The 14206-nt window shown below is 37.3% G+C and overlaps 1 protein-coding gene across 1 annotated transcript; it reads right to left on the bottom strand.

The window, feature by feature from the left end:
• Nucleotides 1–1156: 1156 nt before the first annotated feature.
• LOC111202621 lies at nt 1157–14206 on the bottom strand. The gene is made up of 2 exons (XM_048754777.1): nt 7601–14206; nt 1157–7532 (listed from the first exon to the last, which is right to left on the bottom strand). Exon 1 carries the CDS (start codon nt 13142–13144, stop codon nt 11987–11989), a length of 1158 nt encoding a protein of 385 aa, XP_048610734.1. The 5' UTR covers nt 13145–14206; the 3' UTR covers nt 1157–7532; nt 7601–11986.

Below are 14206 nucleotides of genomic sequence, written 5' to 3' on the forward strand. Positions count from 1 at the left end.
GCAATGATCAATTCCACAGTCAACAGAATTGTAATCCAAAAGGTAATCATAAAACCGGTTACCTTATACATGATGGTGTAGGATCTGGCTCCTTCCCTTATCGTGATCATCCATGATCCTCCAACCCACACCTTCATCAAGACCTTATCATATACTTACAGTAATGATAAGATCCATACAATGGTCGCTCATCTCTTCCCTTGAACTTCCATGAAACCGATTTCTATGCTGCATCCGCCTACAAGGCTGTCCATGCCTTTGAGAGTGGAATCCGGCCATCCCTCTTCTTTCCTGACCATTTTCGTGTGTTCTAAGGCTCTGGAGGATGCTTGGGTGTTGCCAACAATGATCAAAAACATTCAGAGGGGCGTTCATAACGTCCCTCTTGATCTGCCCAAAACTGCCTCTTTGTGGCCTTCACACCACTCTTGGTCTTGGATGATGAATCCGACCAACTCTCTGGATTTTCTCTATTTTTATTTGTGTTTCAGGGTGTAAGAGGAAGCCTTGGCGTGCCTGAAACGGCACAGGCTTGCCTTCCTTATATAGGAGAAGGGGTGGTTACTTCTTAACCATTGCATCAATTCTGGCCATTGATTTAATCAATGGACAAGATCACACCCCTTCGCCTATGGCAGTTACCAGACGTCCTGGAACTGTCAAACCACTCCTGAACATGTCCAAAACAAGCCCACATGGATTGTCCATGCCCATGGCCTGACCAGAAGAGCCCACCGGCCAATAGCCATCCTTGGCCAACCAACCGGCCATGTAACCACCCAGAACTGTCACACTGGTCCGAGCTTCCAACACTCGATCCAGCTGAGTTGAGCTGACTCCCAGCTGGCCCAGATGAGTGAGCTAGTAGTCCAGCGAGCTGAGCTGGCTGAACTTGATGTGAGCTACACTGAGCTTGTCTAAGCTTCGCCCAGCTGACTGAGCTTCATTCTGGCATTGTCCAGCTGTCTCATCACTCTTCCAGCTTACTCTCTTCATATTATTCAATCCTACTAAGTCCCTTGTTCTATTTTCAGACCTAGACTTGGTTTTCTCATGATCCATCCTGATCATTCACTTCATTACAGCCTGTTCACGATCAATTCCCATGATCTGAACCAAAGCAGTCCCGTTTCTGTTGAAACATCTATGTCCCATGTCAAGTTCAAGGAACGGGGACATGACAAATTTGCCAATCACCAAGAGTGAGATCATTCTTTCAATATTCTAAGTGAGTTAATGGAAACTAGGATCAGAAACAATTCGAGGCAAAACAGATCGGGATTCGGTGATAGTTCATGGTTAGATCCTCTAAAGCTCGAATCTTTATTTCAGTTCTGCACTCATTTTATGTAAGCTTATTGCTTTGGTTTTGTAATAAGGTATAGGGAGATGAGTGATTGATTTTTTGCTTTACTTATAGAGGCAAAGAGGAGAAAGTGGCTTGAAGATAACTCAGAAATAACTACTAACAGTTTTTTTTTCTCTTCGATACCTCGATTATCCAATGGTGGGAATGGATGAAGCAATATCATCACAAGAATATCAACTCCTCAATTAACGGTGATTTCCATATCTTGCGTACTTTTCAGCTAAACATAATTTGAAGTTTGAAGTTTTTGTCTTGCAGGTCGTGCTGCAGTGATAGGGTTCTTCATGGCTTACACTTTTGTTCCTGTCATGAATCCGGATTTTCTCGTATTGAAATCTAGAGGTCTGTTTGAAATTTGAAGGTTGAAACATGGGTTTAAAATGTTGTCCAAGAGATTGAATCTGAAGTTAGCTGCAAGCTGGAGCAAGGTAAACCTGGGATGCCGTTAGATAAGAGATTCATCACGAGTTTATTGAGTTTATACCTTCTGTGCTTTCAGTTTTCACCAGAAGGATAGGGTAAGCAGCAATGAGATTTTTTCTTCTCTGTATAAGAAGCTTAGCTTATTTATAAATAAGAATAAAGAAATGAAAATAGATTAATTGGTTTGCATTTTGCCTCTAACAGAGACGATACACCAGGTTGCAGCTTGTGATTTTTGAGTTAGAAGCTTCAGAATTGGTTGGATCAATTAATAGACCACGTGCCTGGCCAGCCTTTCGAGCGTATGGTTTGGAATAAACTGAAGTGCTGAGTAATCTTACAGATTGGAAGGTGAATATGGTGACAAGAGAGGCTAACTGAGGTGTTTTCTTGATTGCTCGAAGCGTGACAAAGAAGATGAGACTTCAGTCCTATGTGGCCCAAAGTAATCCTTCTTGGTTACATGGTTTGCTTGCAGAAGAAGGTGCGAGGAACAGCGTGTAACAGATGATGGTGGAGTTGAAAGTTTATGGTGAATCTATGTGTTTTTGGAGAGAAGCTGGAGTTTTAGGCTCTTAGTGTTTCTATTTCGCTTTTTAGTTTTTAGTGTAGTTTCAATTGTTGTTGAGGTTCCTTTTGAATCTTTATGGTGTTTTTGACACTTTCCATTTTCTCTAAGAGTTAAAAAAAAATTGGTTTGCGTTTCATGGCCTGATTTGTAAGATTTAAATATAAAGTTTTGGCCTTTTGGGTGGTAGTTTGCTTAAGAATTTGTCATTTAGTTTGATTTTCGTCTAACCTTTCATTTGTAATGGCGTTCCATAAATTGGTTTGGTGGACAAAAGTTTTCAGTTGTTTTGGTCATTTTGACTTGCCTTATAAATAGTAACACTTAAATTATTGGTTAAACTAAATATTAACACTTAAATTATTGGTTAAACTAAAATCTTGTTAACCAATTTTTTACAGTAACAATCTAGCTAGAGAATTTTTCATGTCTGACCATTAATTTCTTACTTTTTTTTGACATCAAACTACAGACTCATACTGACTCTGTGAACCACTCCAGAAAATCTTGATCCATGTGAACAACAAACGACGGTTGCTTCATGACACTACGTGCTAGGCTATCCGCTCTTGAATTTTGCGTCCTTGGCACATAGATAATCTATGATCGTGTGAAACCTTCTCTCAGGGTCTTAATATCTTCCAAATAATTTACAAATGCTTGCCATTCTTCTGGTTCCGAAACCATCTTCACCAACTGAGAACAATCTGTTGCAAACGTAACCTGAAATTGGCGTAAGTTTTTCATGCATTCCATTGCCAGAGTAGTGCTTCTATCTCCGCATGTAGAGGAGATAGACAAGCCCAGACATTCCTTGCTCCCAACGGCCCATCAAAACCTTCTAAAGTACTCTGCCAACCTTGCACAGAGAATATCTCATTCTCCTTCCAGGAACCATCTGTAAAACACCATCTCCCTGGAATTTATGGGAGAGTCATAACCTCGACTTGGGATACTATCCTATTTCCGGTCAATACATGTGCGTCAGTCCAAAGTATTGACTCTGTTTCTGCCAATTTGAGCGTGTCCCTTGGGTCCATGTCCAGATTACTAAAAACTTTATTGTTCCTTCCTTTCCAAATGTACCAAAGTATCCACACAAATTGATGATCCTACATCGGTGGGGAGACTCTCCAGAAGAGATGATCCATTAATTTCTTACTTATACCATCATCTCTATAGTGTTATATTATAGAACCCTCGACAAACTATAAGTTCTAAAATTTTTAGATTTATTAGGCAGAAAACAATAAAGTAATAGTTTAAAATTTGTGTACTAACTTATTTTAATACATAATTCTAACATATATATATTCAAATAAAAAAATTAATTAAGAATTCGACCTAAAAATGGTGTCCAACGTTTCTGATTTTATAATTTCATCGCTCTCTCTTCTCCACAGTAGCGATTCTAAGGTTTCTATCGATTTATTCATCTTCTACCTGCCGATCCAGAAATCAATCGGTTACAGATTCATTCCTATTAAATTCCTTCTTAATCCATAGGCGGTGGAGGTTCAACTATAAAAAGGTTGGCATCCATACACTCTAAATCATCCTATCAATCTACTTATTTAATGAGAAATGGCTCTCGAGTTTTCCTTTCAGTTTCTATGGATCAATCATTATAGTCCCCATAAAATCTCTCACCAGGAATGGCCGACTCATCAATTTTGCTAGCCGACTTGAAATCTGGGCATTGCTGCAACACCGAAGTCCGAATGTTGAGGCTCCTCCTTGACGAGAAGGTAATTTCAGTGGACATTAACTGTTTTTAGTGTTTTTACGAGAAAGAATGCAAACTTCTGGATTGTTGATCTTTAGGCCACCGCCTCAACACCTTCAAATAGATGTTTTAGGAAGGCTCATTGTACTCTATTAGTGGGTTTGACGTTCCGTGTAGCAATGTTAACTTCAAGCTGTCGGACTCCAATCTCTCCGTACGTTTCAGTGATCAAACTGTCTTGCTGAGATAACCGAACCGGCCAATCCAATACCCATGTAGCTGTTCAGGTTCTGCAGTTAACATCAGCTACTTGCTTTAGCAAACGTCAATACTCATCTTCCTGGGTACTCTCTCGGCCTCTGCTTCTAAAACATATATTCTGTTTTTTTTGTGTGCATCAAATACCGCAATGAACAATAGGTACTTGCTGATGCTGTCACTGCCAATTATTGTTTGGCAGACATTTTCGGTGAATTGACTGAGATCAGAAGCACACTGAATGAAGACTTACAGAGCAAAGTACGTGTGATAGCGACTATTAAAATTCAGAGGTTAGTCTCGCTGTCCTAGGAAAACATTTCTTCATTGGATTCCTCTAAGGAACACTAGAACGACCCAGCTTCCATAAGAATATATGTTGGTCTCCTCTGAAACGTAACTTCCAGAGAACTTGGCAAGTCATATGCCTTTCTCATATGCTAATTACCCATCTCCTCTCTCTCTTATTTTGTCTCTTTCAAAGATTCAGACTTCACTGAAATTAATGATCAATTTTTTTTTTTTGTATATGATGTTTTTGTGTATAGTGATTGCGGGAATGGAGAGATATGCGCTTAAAGGAGTTCCATCAAACTAAGTAACATATCTAACAAATGTAGTGAAGATGAGTAATTCATGAGCAGCCATACAGTAAATTCTTGGGCTGGGTTCCGTTTCTATGTTGCCTCTCTTCTCTGCTCCTTTGCTGATGCGTATAGTGATAGATTCGTAACTATCTTTTTTCTTATTCTGTCTACTTTGTGGTACGAGTCTTTTACATTGAACTATATACATATTTGTGTCATATAAGCAAATTTTTTAAGTTAATGTTGAAACTCTCTTTTATGTCAAATTATGTTTATCCAATGAGATTAGGCTATTTGGCCATCTTATGATCGTTTATCATTTTTACTTTTAGCATTACTCTTTTATGTCAAATTATGTTTATCCAATGAGATTTGGCTATTTGGCCATCTTGTGATCGATTATCGTTTTTATTTTTAGCATTATACTGAAAAATTAATAATCAGTCATGCGAAGTTTAATTAATCGTAACGAGAATGAATTCAATATCATTTTTAATTAAAAAGGATGGTAAAGAATTTTTATTTTTTTTGAGACAGGACTTAGGATGGTCGAAAATATTGAATCACATAAAATATATAATCAGACCCTTCCAAATAAAATCTTAAGTATTTGCTTCAAAGGTGAGATGTGGGGACGAAAGTGAAAACAATGAATAAAGTACAAACACAATCTAGACATATTTAAATGACTTATCTTGGTTGTCTATATCGGTTAAAACCACGATACAAAATTTGTTATAGTTTGGTGATAACTTTTTTAACCAACAGTCAATGTTGAGATAAAAGTACGATTATGATCATTCTTCAAAATCGATATATATATATACATATATATATGGTGCATTTACATCAAAATAGACTTTGGACGAAGCATAAAAATATATAGGGTTGTAAATTTAAGGGGTAGAGTCCATTCAAGTTCCGATTGATACGAATTTCGCTTTATGCTTTGGTTTTAGATTTGTGGCTGTAAATATTTTAGCTTTAAAACCAGAAACTATTACATTAAAAAGTTTAAAAACCTGTTTGGCATTAAAAGTTTTAGAAGCTCTGACTGTTATAAATATATATTTATGATTCATTTTCAAAATGTATTATCTACATTTTTCTATCTACTTTTGTTTTATTTATGCAAGTCTATAGAATATGTGGAATAGTTTTAAACGATAAATCAGTTAAAATTTATCAACAAATATATTTTATTTATTTGTTATAGAAATAATAATATAATCATTCGTAAATGTTTTAGTTACGATAGACAATAACTTTTAGGCTTTAAAAAATTAATTTTCAATAATAGTAGGTTATGATTTTTTCCTCATGTTAAAAATCTAACTAATTAATAATAATTAATTTATCAATCATCATTTTTATTTTTTTATTTTCTTGGTCAAAAATAGACAAAAGACACAAAAAAAATATTAGTTAGCCACTTTTTTTAAAAAAAATAAAGAAAAAAGCTTTAAAATCTTTAAAAATGACTGTAGAACAAGGTGAACAAAAAAACAGCTTCTTCTAAAAATGAGCTTTTAAGGCTTTATATATTTCTAAAATCTCAAATAATTGATTGGTAAATTATTGGATTTCAATGCTTTACATAACCACAAAGCCTCAACAGTCTAATTACCAATTGAACCCTAAATTACTTAGAGACTAACTGGAAACAACATTATAAATAGTTTTAACTGATTTGAAATATATCTACCATTCAACCATTTAAACACCATAACTAAAATTTGGTTAATTTTTGTTCATTCTATCTTGCACCTTATATATAGTTTCCAATAACAAAAAAAATTGGATATTAAAATTTTTGAATTGCGTAAGACAAAAGAGATGAAAAATCTAAAATTAGTTTATATTTGTCTATAGATACTTATATTTTTATAATATATTATAAAATTTATATATTTAAATAAACATGCTAAATATATAATTAAAATTAAAATTAAAATTTAAACAAAAAATCCGGGCGTAGCCTGGGCCAATCCTAGTTATTATTATTATTATTATTATTATTATTATTATATAAGAGTGTTTGATTCACTCTCATAACGCCACATAGGATGCCAACTAGATAAATTGATATCCCTCGTCATGACACGTGTCCCTCTCTTTCAGTACTCTGCGTTTCTTTCTTTGACGTGAACATTTTTTTACTACTTTTTCCATTCAAGCCCAAATGGATTTAAAAAGTACAAACGAAGGCCCATATACAACAAGCTAATTATATCTAACCAAACTCTTAATACTAAAAATTAACGCACTACGATGTAATTAGAGATTTGAAGAGAGATCTAGAAAGAACTAGGGGAGACCTCATTGTCTCTACTCTAACATCGACGCTGGAGACGTTTGCCTCCACCATATCCCCATGATTTTCAATCCCCCATGAAAACTCATACCTTTACTACGTCAGGCCTTCGATTATTGATGATGATTTCTTCGCAGATGGTTGCTGGGAGAGTAGACGAACTCTAACCTTGATTCACCGGAGAAAACAAAGCCCATGCCTGACTTAAACAAGAGTACTCTTCAGAAATCTCTCATAATATAGCAAGACATCCGAATCTTCGTTCTCCATTTCAGTCAAATCCCGATCTACAAAATAATCCGAACAAGAAAACCTAAGCGTTAGAACTCCACATAATAGCTAGGATTTACCTCACATGTTTGAATAATCAAGCAAACGATAATAAAGGAGGATTCGCCGATAATCCATGATTTGATTGCTTCCTACGCAAAAGGAATAATCTGAGAACATGCAAAGACCAGACGAAGAAACGGTGGGTGACCAAGGTTTTCAACAAAAACTAAAAATTTATTTCATTGAATAAAAGTCCATATTGAAAAGTAGAGTCACGCGAGCACTAAAATCCATATATTTTGATGCTGTGTAATTTACTCGCCAAGGATGCATGCGCTTGGAAGACAGAAAATTAATACTTTATATACATAGATCACGAAAATATGCATATATGAATTTGGCCCATTTTAGTTCCAAAAAAAAAAGAGAATCTGGCCCACTTTTTAACAGAAGTTGAATTGATCATTGGCGCGGGTACTTACCAAACTCTGGTTACATAGAACTCACAAGGCATCGGTTGATTTAAGTGAAACATTATTTATCACCTTTAATCATATGTTCTTGCATATGTAAGAAAAATCATATGTTCTTGCTGCAAGAAACTTATTCCTCTTTTGAATCTTAATCATATAGGAACGTCTCTGTACAAGTGTCTCATTTGTGCTCTCAGAGATACTAAAGAAGATTCAACATCCACTATATGATGTGAAAAAGTTGGTTGAACTCTCCCCAGCGTCGGTCCGGACTACGCCTGAGTTTTTTCTTTAAATTTAAATTTTGATTATATATTTAGTATGGTTATTTTAATATATGAATTTTATTATCTATTATAAAAATATAAGTAGTTATAGATAGCTATAAAATAATTTAAAATATTCAATGTTTTTGTCTTACGTGATTCAAAATTTTTGTATCCATTTTTTTGTTATTAAAAATTATATATAAGGTGAAGAGCAGAATAAACAAAAAAATTAACTAAATTTTTTTAATTTGACATATACTGAGCATTTAACATACGAATAATGTTTTAGCAAAAAACAAAAACATAGGAATTATTTGTTTTACCCATTTACATCAATTTATTTTTTAAAGTCCATGATTTCACGATAAATAGTGCTCATATAATTATTTGTTTTACCCATTTACATCAATTTATTTTTTTAAGTCCATGATTTCACGATAAATAGTGCTCCTAACTGATGATAGGAGTTTCAAGGCTCCTAATCAAATGTTGTAGAATAAAGAATGTCAAACCAGTTCTAAGTGATTCTAAAGCAAAGGGAATGCAAGACCATGCTTAATCTAAGTGCTATCAATTGGTGAGATGATTTTTTAACTGGAATGATACTAAAATGCAATAAAGGACAAAGTTTTCTTTCTTATAGGATAAGAGAACTCATGGGCTAAAGGAATTGACCTTGAGTGATCAAGTTTCAATCTAAAGATGTTAACTTTCAACCAATCTATCTACCTTAGACCTAGACATCATCCTAAACAAACTCTATCTCTAGATGAGTGTTCATTTACTAAGATAACTCAAGCATCAAATCTCTTTGGTTGAATGTTATCTAAGTAATCATTAATCTCAAGTCTACTAGCCATCTTAACACATTTAACAACAAATCTCTTTGGTAAATAATGTTAAAAGCTTAGGAGAGTTGGTTCAGGCATTTCATCAAACACCTTTCAGGCATGAAATGCCTAGAGCTCAACTTTTAGAGAGGCCAACTCTAGAATTGCATTAAAAGCACTCTACTAGCAAGGAACAAGATGGATCTATACTAAAACACCTTAGATCTAGCTTAATCACCCTTAATCCCCCTAACCCATGAATCCAAAGATGACTACTCACTACTCTTCATGATGAGCCCAAGAATCAATGATGATTTGGTGCTAATAATGATTAGTGATCCCAATAATCAAAACAATCACAAGAGAAAATGATCAAGATAAGATCTTTCACCTAAAAGTTCTTTGTGATTAGATAGAGAAAACAAGATAAGATCCCAACTTTGGGATTACAAGAGTATTTATATGTCTTTGGTAAACCTAATGGTTTCCATTAAAAAGTCTAAAAAGCCCTTGAAAACATTAAAATTCGACTAAGGTAAAGTCTCGACTCGGGTCAAGACGATCGGCACCAACCCGCGTGGCCTTCCCCGCATTGGACCTTCGACGACATTCCTTCTTCATGCGAGCGGGTAAGTGTCCCCGCGCTGCTTCACCCGCGTGGCTCCTCGAACAAAGCTCTTAACGCGGGTAAGGAAAGATGGAGATCCCCCGCGTCGTCGTCCCGCGTGAAGACGTCGACAATCCTTCTAGCTCGTGCGAGCGGGTAGTTGTCCCCGCGTGCCTCTTCCCGCGTGGCTCCTCCGATTTGGTCTTTCCGTGACACGGGTAAAAGGACTCGGGGTGTTGCAACCCGCGCGAGACTGGCGTTGATGTGGCTTTCGGCGCGAGCGGGTACTGCTTCCCGAGCTGCTCAACCCGCGTGGAGTTCTTCATTTCTTCTTCTCGACATCTCGACGCCGGTAAACTAACCCGCACTGGTTCTCCCCGAGTTGAACTGGATTGAACTCGAACTAAACTTCATTTTCATCTTTTCTTTAACTCCCATGCCTCTAAACACCTCCAATCACTCCATAGGTCACTCTAATACCTGATTAAGACATATGAATGCAAAATGGATCCTAAAGATGCTAAACTCTTACTCTATATGAACATTATGTACAAAATGGAAGCTTAAAACAATGCAAATATGCAAGATATCAACTTCCCCAAACTTGTTCTTTACTTGTCCTCAAGTGACTTTGCAAGAACTCATAAGGGAAAGAGGTTTGAAGGTGGGAACTCATAGCCAAAAGTAACACTTCCTAGTACTCAACTTATCATCTTAAGGAAACATAGGAAATAGCATGAGCAACTCCCTATTCAACTCTAGCTTCTCTAGGCCTATCAATACTCTTTATGCCTCTACACAAGTTGCAATACTCATCAACCAACAAGTTCTTTAAACCAGCTCTCACATTGATTCACACACACACACACACGGTGAATTCTCACAAATGGGCACATGATCTCAATCATTTGGCTAGGTAAGGATGGTCTAATATGAATGAAGAGAGAAAGGTTTAAATGTCATCATTTCAAGGTGGTTATCACTCAAAAACAAGGAGCTTGATCATTATGCAAAATTTATCTAAGATTAGAAGCAACTCATGCATACATAGATTCATTCTCATCATACTACCCCTTTTGTTATAATCACAAGTTCTACCCTTTTTATCATCATCTCAAAATCAAAGCAAACCCCTCACATCACTCACTCAATGAACAACTCTCTTTTTCTTTTGACTCAACTACTAGGGATTTTAATTCACTCTTTACAAACTCTAACTCTTTTTCATTCCCTTCCCCAACTTCTCTTTGATTTTTTTTTTTTTTTTTTTTTTTTATTTTTATTTTTTATATTAGGGGGAAGGTTCTTTGTTGCATAATCAAGAGTTTCACATTTTCTTTTTATCCCTAGAGTTTTCATTTCTATTTAATCTCTTTTGCTCATCTCTCTTATCTTTCTCACACTCAAAAACCCAAGATATTAACATTTAGAACACACAAACCCCTCTCACCATCCCCAAATGCTAGCTTATTTTTCTAGCAAGAGATGAGAACAAATCTATGTCGCCTCCAATACTCTCAAGATTTTGCACATGACAAGCTATCAAAAGAGGCCTCACTCATGCAATTAAATGTTTGGTTTCAAAGAATGGCTAGGGTTGTAGGGTATGGAGTGCCATTTGGGTTAACAAAGATTGGTATATAAAGGAATAAGATAACCCAAATGTGTATGAGATCCATGATCAAGTATGCAAATGCCCATATGCAAGAGAGATTAAGTTCATTCAAGCCAAGTTCGGGTTGGAGCTGATCTCAAGAACAATGCCAACATCAAGCAAGCAAACAAGCTTCAAGAAGAGTTTTCAAGGCTCGAAGCGTACAAGGTTTTCAAGAGATGCTTAAGCTACTTGATGTGTTTAACTAGGATGTCATTTTGAGTTCTAGACAAGGGTTCTTTGCAAGGCATTTTAAATCATTGTTCCCAATGCAAGTGAATGCAACCTATATGTTCTAGACTCAATCCTAAAAGTGCAAGTGATGCAACTACATGTTTTTTTTTTTTATTATTTAATTTTTTTTATGCATATATGTATGTACAATGTAATGCATGAGACTCACATCATCAAAGAAAACGTGATCAAATACTTGATACCTCCCCCAAACTTAGTTCACACAGTCTATGTGTTAGGAAGTTGAAGGAGATATCGAAAAAAAGAAAGAAATGCAAAGAAAAACTGGTATATACAATGGGAAGTGGTAGAGTACCTCTCTATGAAGCGTGGGAGGAGGCCGATGCCTCATCCTTGGTGTCAGCTTCCTCATCTGTAGAGGCAAGGGATGGAGATTTGTTTCATGATTCGGACTGTTGAGCTGGTGGGTTTCTCTTCTGGCGGAGCAGTTCTTTCTCGGTGGCGGGAAGTCTGAGTGCTAAAGGACCAATTGCAGGCTGAGGCTGGGGGGTAAGGAAGTCAAAGTCTGATGATGAACATCCCGCTACAGCTCCTCTAGTCAGTATATCAGCTACCTTCTTCATGAACTGAGCTGAAGCTTCTGCTTGCCTCTTCACAGTCTTACTCAACGCCTTACACTTGTCTTTGAGCTTGAAGATTGTTCTGTCCTGAGCTTTGTTCCATCGTTGGAGTTTGCTGATATGCTCATGAGCCTGGCGAAGGGGTCCATGGGGAAGAGCTCCCGGATGCTGCGCAAAGTAGTAACGAGAAGGACCATAGAGGAGCTCGGAGTTTAGACCGGAAGCTTCTTCTTGGAAAACACCACATCTATCTGTTGTCTTCTTCCTCTTTGGAGATCGTATGGGGCCTAGAGGACCATGGGGACCAAGGAAGTTCTCACTCCCAATATCAAAGCTAATAGCTCCAGGCCTAGTCAAGCTTGTCAGGGCGGTGTTTGGGAGAAGCACTTCAACCTCTCGTGTAGACTGTATGTAGGAATAGACGCAAGTTCCATTGAACCTCCCACTGAAGTACTGAGCTTTCTTCAAGTAGCTTCCGTCTAAGAAGGCGAGACCAGTTGGATTATCTTCTAAGGGTATATCCTTAAACTGAAGCAATGGGGTTATCATGCCGCCAATGCCAACCTGAGGCTCTGAGTCACTTGTTGTCCAAGCCCATTCCTTGTAGTGGACGAGGCGCTTCACAAAGAATCCCACCATGCCAAAGTTCTTGTAAAAGTCAGCATCGACCAAAGACAACTGAGAGGGATGAGCATAATGCTGAACGGTTTGGTGAAGAAGTTGTAGCTCCTCATCATTAACAGTGCATGGTTCCTTTCTTGGAAAGATGGTGTGGACAATTATCCGGTGGAGATAGCGCACTGAAGGGTGGTGAATGGAAGCATTCTTGTCACGGCTTGGCTTGCGAGTCTTCCCCGCCAACACCTTCCAAACCATTCTAGCCATGCTTTCCTCCCTAGGGGCATCATATAGGATAGGGATGGAAGATTCCTCCAAATCCTGAAGACCAAGAGCCTGTCCAATCTCCTTGAAGGTCATGTTGTAAATCTTTCCATGGACTTTGAACTTGATCTTTCCTCATCCTTGCCTCACATGTTTGGCGGTATGAAAAGTAGCTACCAATGATGACAAGAACTGACAAGACTCTTCTTCATAGGTAGGATAGGCCATAGTGAAGAAGCTTTGCATGTTCATGTGCTCCAACATTTGCTTGATGTCGTCACCTATCTCCAACTCTTCCATGATCTTGATATCTGCAAATCGAGTTGGAGGCCACAATACACCATTCTTCAAATGCCCATATAGCTCATCTTCAGTTGGTGTCTTGGTTCTATCTCTCTCAGTGTCGACCTTCTTCCCCGTAGACACTTTGGCTCGCTTGTGCGGAGCTTGGTCTTCTTCAGTGATGTCTTCATTTTCCTCCTCTTGGGGAAGAGCTGGCCCCTTGCCTTTCGGTTCTTTTGACCTTTTGGAATGGGCTGACTTTCTACCACCAGCATCCACACTCTCAGCAGTGGCGACTTGCTTTCCTTCTCTCTTTTTTGCTGCCAATACTTGCTGCCTAGAAGTTCCTCCCGGAGTAGATATTGAGGATAGAGACTTCCCATGTCTAGCAGTCTTTTGCCTTGCAAGCTCTTGTTTCTTAGCTTCCATCTTTTGTTGATCCTTTCTCCCCATTTGTACCTGAAAATTTCAAACCTTGGAAAAGGATAAGCAAATGGAAGAAGGAAACATTATAAATGCAAATGTGAATTCAATTCATGATCACTTAGCTAAAGCTAATTAGCACAATGCACACAAATTATTTATAGAAAGCTACAAGAGATGATCACAAGCAAAGAATAAGGCTTTTAAGCAAATTTTAAGTATGAAATGAGTTCTTCAAATGGACACTTATCAAATGAGGTTCCAAAACATCTTAACTAACCCAACTTAGCCAAAATCGTATGGAATTATAGGAATTTCGAAAAATCCCCAATTCTAATGAACCCTAATTTTTTAAAGTTCAAATTTAACTCAATTTCACCATAGAATCAACAACCCAACATGATATATAAGCATTCTCTAGTCTATTTCACAAGTATCAAGCAAGAAAACGAT

This window comes from Brassica napus, chromosome C4 (assembly GCF_020379485.1).
Source record: "Brassica napus cultivar Da-Ae chromosome C4, Da-Ae, whole genome shotgun sequence".
NCBI lineage: Eukaryota > Viridiplantae > Streptophyta > Magnoliopsida > Brassicales > Brassicaceae > Brassica > Brassica napus.